We start from the raw sequence: 10,833 nt of genomic DNA on the forward strand, positions 1-10,833 counted from the left end.
TGTTTTGTTGCTTTGTGTAGGATATTCCTATAAAGTATGTTAGGGATGATTTTGGATCAAAAGCTATAATTGATATTTAGAAATGAAATAAAGAAAAAACCATATGGACTAAAACTAACAACTAAAGCTTGAAATGGGCCTAGGAAAAGGAGGCTCTAGTTTGGGCAAGGTTGAAGATAACAACCCAAACTTCGAATGTCCAATAAGCATGTGTTTTATGCCTGATTCGTTCTAAAGTAACACTTTAAGTCTAAGATATAGCTCAAGGAATACTTTTGGTCGAGGTCACAATATAATCCTAGCCAATCATGAAACTATGTACTCTTTTTGGCCGGATTAGTTATCTAATCATTCTAAGGAACTCGAAAATCTTAGAAAACACCTAGATAAACTTTTATTATAAATACATCATTTAAGTACTTCATATGAGAAAACTTTAGTTCTACGTACTCTAGAATTGTCTCTAGCTTATGCATTTTCTTTACTTCCCAATTTAGGCATTTGAGTGTGTGCGATAAATACCATACCATTATGCAAGTTTTCTCTTCCGCAAAACCACACGTTTCTTCTCTTCAAATAAATTTACATTGGTACCATGTGAGGATCAACTATACTTACCCATAATATTCTAACACTTTGGCATCAACCAAGAAGATAAAAAAAAAAAATCAATCTCTCTTTTAGTGAGATAGTTTTTTTTTTTTTTTTTTTCAAATAAAAGAACTTAAATAATTACTAAACCAAACCCTCGGTTTAACTGTAAAAGAAAATAATTTCTTAAAAAAATACTAATTAGAGATGTTATAAACATTAAACGAGGGAGGATATGATATCAACCGTGTGAACGGCGTGGAGGGCGGTTGTGATTCATGTGATGGAAAGAAAGGCGTTACTTGCATGGATAACAATTAACAACTGTTTTTGCATCGTCCAGTAGCCTTGGTGGGATATATGTGTTGATTTCCTCTTCACTTAATTCACAACATAAATACTATTAATTTCACCGATTTTAAGGCAAGTTTTTTAGGAAAAAGAAAGACAGCAAAAGCATGCATGCATGAGGGAGCATGTGTTTATATACTACAAACTCCTTTTTTTCGTAATTCCAAGTTCCCACAATCTCTCTCAACTTATAATAATAGTGGGGTTGTATTATATTCTCTAAACCCATAAGCCATAAGGCGTTGCTTATAATTTTGTGAAAAATATATATATAAAAAAAAAATACATGATAATGATAATGAACAGATGGTAAAGTGGAAAATGAAATATGGTTAATTAATTGCTTCTACTTTTTTGGAAATCCCTCCTTATCTTTCTTTTGCTTGGCATCGAAAAAGAAGTTTAGGAACACAGCTAATGAGAATCCCATTTCACATGGACTTTCTTTTCCCCCTTTTTCTTAACAACAAAACTTTAAAATAATATTAATTACCTGCCTGGAATTTTCATAATCTTTTTCCGTCAACGAAAGTTAAAATTACACGTGGAAACGCGTTAAACCTCCACGTGATTGGACGGTTACCTTCACGTGCTTATGTGTTAAGAATCTGAGAGGGACCTCTTCTTACGCAAGTTACACGGCTTAATCTCCACCGTTCCATCTGCAGTTCACCGGTGCGGCAACATATCTACCGTCCGATCACATTGCTCCAGATCAACATTGCCTCCACACCTGTCCTCTTAACTCTTTTTCTTTTCTTTACGGTTATTTCATTTTTCTTAACCCACAATTTGGAATTCTAATATTTTAATACTCTACTTCTAAATGAGCGTCATCCTTGAGTATTATTCTTTTTCTCAATTTTTAATTTAATCATATGCTTCCTAATTCAATGTTATAACCATTTATGAACTATATTCTTCAAAGTTATCTCCACTTTACTCTTTTTTAAAACCAAATTGCATTTCTGGAAATTACTTACTTACTTTACATATCACTTCTAAACTATATATATATATATTTGATACAACTTTTAATTTTATAAAGTACTTTATAAACTGCATTCTATACCATTTTGAGATTCTTCGCCACTAACTAATTAAAATGCACGTTATTGATTTTGAATATCAACACCAAAAAGTAACTTTAACTATTTTTAGAATCAATCTTTAACATATTTTAAGAGAATAAAAATAAACTTGCAAAATGTTATTATTTTTATGTCGTATGGTATGAATTATCACATTGAAAACAATAAAGCTCACTAAAGGAAAATTTTAGTAAAGGAGGAGTAACATGATCTGATTTTTATTGAATTTATTAGTGAGTAAATGGAGAGTAGAAAATATGTAAAATATATATTCTAAGTTCAACAAAAAAAAAAAAAAAAAAAAAAGGTAGAAAAAAAGTTAGGGGGTATGGGAAAAGTGTAATAGAATTTAGTGTTAGGTTTGACAAAAAAAAAGTGGAAATTAATTTTATGCATATGGCAATCCATATGAATGTAATAAAAGGGGATGGAGGGAAATGGGTAGGAATTGTTAAGAATGAGCCAATAAAATAGAAACAAAATGGCAGCATATGAGCAATAGTACTAAAATTGTAGGTGGGAGATGTCATATGTTTGTTATATGGATAACTCAATTTTTGCATTCATTCCACTAACTCCTCCTGTTGTTCCCTTCAAATAATTCAATACTACACTGCTCTCATACGTCTTCCAAACTTTCTTCCTTTACTCTCTCGTACTCACAACTAAATCTGGGCTAAAACACATTATTGTGCTCTTCATAATTTGTGTCCTCATTTACATAAACTTCTCTCATACCATATGACAAAATATATACAAATACTTGTTTCATTCATATTTTGAAATATATATAAATACTCGTTTCATTCCTATTTTGACATACAATGTATTGATCGATGAAAAATTATTGTAAATGATAAAACTGTTTAAAATATTTATAAATTATAAAAAAAAATTCAAATTCTATATCTAATAGATACTAATAAACTATTAATGGACGATGATAGGAGTCTCTATCAATATTGATCAAATCTAGCTAACATTGATATTTAATAAAATATATTTTATTTCAATTTAACTGTATTCATTTTTACAGACATAAATATGAAATAGAAATCCAATTACAATTAAAGATAGTTTAGAAAGTTGAAATTGAAATTCGATTATAGCAAGGAAAAGTTTAGAAAGTTAAAATGTGCTATCAAAATTAATAAAAAACAGAAGAGTATCGAAGAATGTGAAAAAAAAAAAAACGAAATTGTAGTTTGCGAAAACATTAAAAAAAAAAAAAATTAAAAACTGAGTTTAATATTACAAACAAACACTTAATTCAATTCAAATATGAATTTTAGATTATGTAGGATCTAAATTCATCAAGGAACCATCAAAACGGCTTAGGAGTTAAAAAGAAAATTTTCAATATTACTGCCTCCGCTTGTTGCGTGTGAGAAGAATAGATAGTGTGTGTGTGTGTGTTGTGGTTTTTGAAAAAGGCAAATGAAGTTATGAATGTGTTTATATATATATATATGTGTGTGTATAGTAACCCCACCTTCATCACTACCCATTACCTCATTCCAATAATCTCTCTCTCTCTCTCTCTCTCTCTCTCTCTCTCTCACTCTCTGTTTGTTTGTTTTGTGCAAATCAGAAGAAGAAGAAGAAAGAAAAAGAAAAATGGCAGACGAACGAACAACAAATTGCATCGATATCCTCCTCGCTATTCTCCTCCCTCCTCTTGGTGTCTTTCTCAAATTTGGATGCCAAGTCTGATCATCATCTCTTCTTTATTCTTCTCTTAATTTTATTTTTCATTTTCAAATTTCATTATCTCACTAACTCTCTCTTTCAATTACTTCATCATTTCAGGTTGAGTTTTGGATCTGCTTGGTCCTAACTTTCTTTGGTTACATCCCTGGCATTATTTATGCTGTTTATGCCATCACCAAGTGATCACCGAATTCAAAGTCTGTTTTTATTCCCTGATTATCCTTTTCTTTTGCTAATTAACTTCTTCTTTTTTAGTTATTAAATTTGAATTATGTGTTTGATTTCACTTTTCAGGGATTGATGGAAGGAATTATTGGAACTCATCATCATGGTCTCTCCTCACCGACACTCTCCCTTCCTTTTTCTATTTTCCTTTTTGCTAATTTCTCTTGATCTCTGTTTTGTGTGTTTGCTTGTGTGATAATCATCCCATCCATCAAAGACATCTACACAATTGCTGCTTCTTTTTTTTTTTTTTTTTGTAATTTGTAATTTGAATTATTTGTGGGGGTAATTTAATTGTGTGTCGTTCTTGTTGTATTGATTGAATTGGTTGCTGTAAAGAAGAAAAAGCAAAAAAAAAAAAAAAAAGGATAAGGACAAAGTAAGTTTGTTGAAGAATTGGAATGTGTTGAGTGTGGATTACGTTTCTTTCTTTCATTCTCAAAAGGTTCCCTTTCCCTATTATATTAAAAGTTTGTGCTCACCTTATCCTCCCTTTTTTCATCTCTATTCTCATCTTTTTACCCAATGCCAATCCTACAAATAATATCATACTATTCTACCTACTCTACGCTACTTTCCAAATTTCTATATTTTATTTCATATTTTACCAATGCAATTGGCGTAATTGTAGGTGGAACCTATTCAAGTATTAATAGTAATGAAAAACCCTAATTGTACTGCTTCTGGTTACATTTTACCCTTAAAAAGACAGTTTACTTTGCATTGTCAAGTATTACCGTTTTCATATTATTATGATGATCGTATAAGGTCAGTTGTTTTCGTATTATTACGATGATCGTATAAGGTCAATTGATAACAATATCTGAACTAGTAATTTCGACAAATTCAATTCTTTTTACTTTAGCTAAGCACTTGTGGGTCTCATAATTTTCAAACTCGATCTATTTATTGATTATGAATTTTCTATGGGTACCACAATTCATGGTCGATTGTTACTTTTTCAATAAAAAGAAAAACACAGGATCAATTTTTAAAAATCAACCTAAAATCAAAATCAAGTAAGCATCTACTTTAGATATGTAATGACATTTTTGACATAATTAAGCAATTATTATATATAGCTACACGTAACCTAAAATTAAAATAATTGAGCGGTTTGATGCATAGGAACAAATTAGGAAGTGGGAACTGATCCCTTCACCCATTGTCTCATTATAAGAATGCTATAAAATATTGGAAATTCAAATCCCTGATGTCTTTAGAACAGATTTTATGAATTAAAATAAGATATCAAATTCCATGTCCAATTCCCAGATAATGTATTTGGTGATCCACACGTTTTAAATTTTCCCAAAAATAAGCTCTCAACGTCGTCGGCCCCCTAAGTGTGTGCTCAGAACTTTATAACAAATCCATTTTCAAAATTACATCTATTTCAACAATTATGTATACACACTTCTCATGAGAATTGAACAATAGTCATATATAATTCAATGTGCTAAACACATACACTAATATAATGCACCTTGGGCATGCAATTTAACTTAATACATAAATTCATCTTTTCTTGCTTGAGAAAGATTAACCATTAAGAGTATCTTGTTGTTTTAAATTCAAGTTTGTTTCATTAGTATGTAGGTAAGTTCACAATAGGTCTTAGTTGTTGTTTGTTTTGTTTGAGTTTGACCTTAGTCCAACTTGGCTAGTTTTAACAAATTTTGTTGAACTTGATTAATAAAGTACTGTTATGAACAATTAGTCTTCTTGAATTAATTGATATTGAATTTAAATTGTTTAACCATTCCTAGTATTTATGTATACATTATTAATTATGTTGTCAAATTCTTTCTAAACCATTACAAGTAGTAGAGTCAGTTAACCATTATAGATAGTATATATAAGTGGATTTTGGGACCTAAACAAAGGAATTTCTACCTTTCATTAGCTTGAAAAATTAGGAACTCGATTTATGATTAGATTGTAAACATATTGTTCAATAAGTGATATATAAGATCTAATAATATAGAGGAAAATCGAAGATTTGACCAAGTAAAGTTGTGATTATAACAATTAATTAAACTAACTCTGGAAAAATCTACTTGTAGTCATTGTATGTATGGAAACTATTTATATCTAATGGTAAAAAACGAGTAAATGAGTAGATATTAATCATTGAAAGAATTTTTAAATGGGTAGCTCTCAACTTTATTTGAATAGACCTCAAAAAATATCAAACTTTCTTTCTTTTTTAATGGAAGTGGGGTTTAATTAATGGATAAAATATCTTTGAATAAAGTAAAGGAAGGTGTGTGTATATGTAAATATCCAAAGATAACAAAAATGGCAGACAAAAAACTTAGATGCTTTTCATTTTATATTTCAAAATCACTTGAATTATATTTTTGGACAACTTAAAACAACCCCTAATGCCATCTTGTCACTCGTCAACTTTAGTTTTAGATAAATAATACATCTCACCTAAATACCATATTTCATTATTCCAATTCTCTATCATACCCACCTCCTACCTATCCCATATTCAGCATCTTTTATTAATCAATTTTTGAATTTTCTGTTTGCTTGTCTATTATATCATCCATCCTTATATTTATTTTGATTTGATAATAACAATCCATATAATTTTATGCATGTCATAACTAATTCTTTATATATAATTGTAATTGATCCGGTTAGTCGAAACGAATCTAGATTAACTAAACATATATACGAATGGATTGTTATTGAATCTTAATTTTGATCTTAACAACAATGAATTAATATATTTTTAATATATATTCACTTCAAATTAAATTACGTACCTAAATCTTTTATTTGACAATATCGATTATTAATTTATTTGAAAAGGAAATATAGTTATTTGAAATGAAATATTTATATGAATACGGTGCTTCTCGTACAAATTTGAATACTAAATCATATGAATGTTGAATTTATTTAAAAAGTCTAATAAGATCATGAGTTTCTACGGTTCAATTCTATTCAATTCGGTCATGATGTATTTATTTTATACTCAGTGAGGGATTTTGAAATTATCAAAATATAACTTTTTGTCTGGTTCAAAAACTAATCTATTCAAAACTAAATTCGGTTAACAGGGTAATCTAACTCTATCGCTTCATTATAAGTATCATGCACAATTCACATTTAATTTACACTAGAATAGAAAGCAAACATCACATGTTCTCCAGCATTTGACAATATAAATTAAAATTTATTCAAAGCATAATTGAGATTAGACAACCCAATAGTTTAGTGTGTGTATGTTTGATCTTCGGCAATATATATGTTTGATCTTCGGCAATATCTTCTGTTTTGATTACAATTATATGTGTGTATCAATCTCAAAATTGCATGGATTGATTTGCGACAATATTTTTTTTGTTAGTATGAGAGGAACTACACTTCTTTTAGCATGAATTGAACTACACTTGAAAGCATTTTCTACCATAGAATATCGATGATGAAGATGAGAGGTGGGTGTACCTTATGATTGAGAATTTGGATCTGACTGAGGCCCAATAGGAGCCTTTTGAAGGCCTGCGATCCATTTTTTATTTTTATTTTTATTTTTATTTTTATTTTTTATTTTTGTATTATGTATTTGTATGTATGCATGTATATATGTTATTAAAATACTTGATGAGGATTAGTAATTAAATGCTATAGTTTAACGTACGAAGTGATAGTAATAAATAATAATATTATAATAAGTTTACTAAAAAGGGTAATAAGTTAAATTGGATCTTATGAATAATAATAATAATAATAATAATAATAATCAATATTATATTGTGATTACTACACTCACTTAACCCAACCAAATAAAATGATAGTAATCCCCATATGATTATCTCAAATCTTTCAAAATTAAAGGTGACAACAAAGACAGCATTAAATTGGTCCAAACCCAACAACCAGAATCATACTCTCCCAATCAAAATTCTTAACATTCACAGATGTATTATAAATTAACAACAAAATGAGAATGGAAAATTGAACCCAAAAGAAAAAGGGAAATAATGACAAGGAAGAAAGTGAAACTTGCTTACATTGCAAACGACTCTGCAAGAAAGGCAACATACAAGAAGAGGAAGAGAGGGCTGATGAAAAAGGTTAGTGAATTAAGCACTCTTTGTGGGATTGAGGCATGTGCAATCATCTTTAGTCCCTACGATTCTCAACCCGAACTCTGGCCTTCCCCTATTGGCGTCCAACGCGTTCTTTCCCAATTCAAGAAGATGCCCGAGATGGAGCAAAGTAAGAAGATGGTAAGTCTAGTAGTTTTGAAACACTTATAAAAAAATATATATTAATAATTAAGGTCATCATATATATACACAAACGTGTAGCTCCTTAAACAATATAATAGACAAGTGTGAATCTTATTTAAACAGGTGAACCAGGAGACGTTTTTGCGACAAAGGATTGCAAAAGCGAACGAGCAATTGAAGAAAATGAGAAAGGACAACCGGGAGAAAGAGATCACACGGTTGATGTTTCAAAGCCTCACCGCTGCAAAGGGGCTACATGGTCTTAACATGCTTGATTTGAACGATCTTGGTTGGCTCATTGATCAAAATCTTAAAGATATTACTATACGCATTGACTCTCTTAAAAAGCCTTCTCTTCCACAACCTCAGGCTCAAGCTCAGGCTCAGGCTCCACCGACGACTCAGCCGCAAACTGCAGCGTGGTTGATGGAGCTTGTGAGCCCTCAAGATCAAATGGGGTTTGTTGGGGATGATATGCTTTTGCCTTTTGGGGATCAAACTTATAACCATAATAATGCAATGTGGTCTAATGCCTTTTTCCCTTAGATTTCTCTTCATCATATTCTTCTATATTTTCCTTCCCTTTCTTCTTTTTTCTCTTTAATTTCTGTAATTTTCTTTTCCTGGGTGTCTTTTTAATTTGCACAGCAACTTATTCCAATTTCCATATCCAAATGCACTCTATATTCTCATCATCACATAAATATCAATTTCCTTCATTTTTCACTCTTATTTTTCCATGCCATTTTTGTATCAGCTTGTCCAACCCAATTACCATTATTTTTTCTTTATCTTATAGTTTCCTTCAAATTTTTAATAATCTTTAAAAATAGAATATTGTTATTTCCTTTTACATATTGTATGCATGGAGAGCAGAATATATTTATAAATATAGTGTGCGACGTGACATATAGGAAGTTTAATTTTTGCATGATTTTCTTTATATATATATATATATATATATATATATATATATGATTGGTACAAAAATGTAAACTAAAATAATTCTCTTCAAAGTAATCTTTTTTGAAACTACTAAAATCGTGCAAAATAATATATTACACACAATTTATAATCTCAAATTCGTCATATACGTATCTTTTAATATTATTATTATTATTATTTAATATAAAGGTTTTTCCTTTGTATGCTGTATAGATGCACCAAGTCGTTATTCTTTCCAATATCTAATGTGTCAATATATATGTAGAAATCTAATTCATAATGGCTAGTGTGGTAGTAGTAGCCTCCTCTAAAAGTAATTAAAGCCAACGTCTTGGAACAAAATAAGGCACCAAGAAAAAGAGGAATAAATACAGATTTTGTTCTCTTTTTTATTATATTGTATGATAATACTGGATGGGACACATTTGATTAAAAAAATAATAACGTGTACTTAATTCATACACCAAATTACATATCTATCTCTTATTATACGATATCATAACATGGGGCACATTTTTATAAATTAAAATAAAGATGTGTACTTACTTCATACACAAATGATATATCTTTATAGTGGAAAGGATAACTTTTATAAAAGCAATGATTGAAATTTTGAGCATTAATTTGTTATCTAATGTATTTCTTTAGCACAATATACATAAAGAATTAAAACCTTTGAGTATATTTAACCAATAATATTAATGTATTGTGAAATATGTTTGCCAGATGAGCAATAAAAGGGTGGAATAAGACAGCAATAACAGAAAAACGACAGCGATTTACAAACAATGCCAAATGGAAATGTCAAATAATACCACTTTTGGCAAACAAATTCACCAAATCCAAATCCATTGAGGATTAGTGTTTGCATTTAGTGGAAAATATTTCCAAAGTAATTAATATTTATATAATTGCATTTAATTTTTGAGTGTTTTCCAGGTAATTTGTTCTTACCCTTTCAGTTTTTATCATTTAGTTCATTTCCATTTTAAAATATTCAATTTTCCTTGATGGGATTGATGTTGATGCAATCAAATTAATGCATAATATATCCTAAGATTCCTGATCAGATCATTGTTTACGTTTTATGAATCTAACACATTTATATTTTCTTATTCCCTTGATTTCTTATTTATAGTAATACAAATCCAAAAAATATATATTGTCTTAATTATATCTTAAACTATATATCACAGGGGGGGTTTAGTAGTAAAAAATTGAAACATATACATTTAATCTTTGACTTGCTTGCTTATTATTATATTTATTACGATCATTATCATTATAGAATAGGAATTTGAAATGCATATCTTTTATGGAATGGTTTGTAATTAATATACTTGAGGATATAGAGTTTATCCAAAGTTAAAATAAAATGAGTGAAGAAAAGAAGATGCATGGCCTTTCAACATACAGATATCATATGTATATAATTTTATTCACATGCAACTGTTCAATATGGGAGAGTACTTCAATCTAATGTCCAACATGAAGTGCTCAAATTTGATTGTTTTCTAAGGAATTTTTGGGTACATGTATCATGTTGAGATGAACACGTGGAGAATAACAATGGTCCTTTTCCATTATATGATATATATATATCCACCAATGATATTATGTATATATCAGGTTGAGATGAACATTATTATTATCCAATGAATAACAAC

The 10,833-nt window shown here is 29.4% G+C and overlaps 2 protein-coding genes across 2 annotated transcripts; both read left to right on the forward strand.

Annotated features, from left to right (window-relative positions):
* The first annotated feature begins 3,506 nt into the window (after positions 1 to 3,506).
* On the forward strand, positions 3,507 to 4,364 carry LOC103492093 (hydrophobic protein LTI6B-like). The gene is made up of 3 exons (XM_008452290.3): positions 3,507 to 3,740; positions 3,843 to 3,940; positions 4,038 to 4,364. The coding sequence occupies exons 1-2, from the start codon at positions 3,651 to 3,653 to the stop codon at positions 3,924 to 3,926; spliced, it is 174 nt and encodes a 57-aa protein (XP_008450512.1). The 5' UTR covers positions 3,507 to 3,650; the 3' UTR covers positions 3,927 to 3,940; positions 4,038 to 4,364.
* Positions 4,365 to 7,968: 3,604 nt separating this feature from the next.
* On the forward strand, positions 7,969 to 8,792 carry LOC103492094 (agamous-like MADS-box protein AGL80). Its single transcript, XM_008452291.3, has 2 exons — positions 7,969 to 8,218; positions 8,345 to 8,792. The coding sequence occupies exons 1-2, from the start codon at positions 7,970 to 7,972 to the stop codon at positions 8,765 to 8,767; spliced, it is 672 nt and encodes a 223-aa protein (XP_008450513.1). The 5' UTR covers position 7,969; the 3' UTR covers positions 8,768 to 8,792.
* Positions 8,793 to 10,833: the final 2,041 nt, after the last annotated feature.

Source organism: Cucumis melo, chromosome 2 (assembly GCF_025177605.1).
Source record: "Cucumis melo cultivar AY chromosome 2, USDA_Cmelo_AY_1.0, whole genome shotgun sequence".
In the NCBI taxonomy this organism is placed as follows: Eukaryota; Viridiplantae; Streptophyta; class Magnoliopsida; order Cucurbitales; family Cucurbitaceae; genus Cucumis; species Cucumis melo.

Bases quoted from the DNA above. Each gene is read 5' to 3' on its own strand.
- LOC103492093 (XM_008452290.3), top strand. From the start codon at position 3,651: ATGGCAGACGAACGAACAACAAATTGCATCGATATCCTCCTCGCTATT. The intron at 3,741-3,842 runs GTCTGATCATCA...TCATCATTTCAG, and splicing joins TTCTCAAATTTGGATGCCAA to GTTGAGTTTTGGATCTGCTT.
- LOC103492094 (XM_008452291.3), top strand. From the start codon at position 7,970: ATGACAAGGAAGAAAGTGAAACTTGCTTACATTGCAAACGACTCTGCA. The intron at 8,219-8,344 runs GTAAGTCTAGTA...TTATTTAAACAG, and splicing joins TGGAGCAAAGTAAGAAGATG to GTGAACCAGGAGACGTTTTT.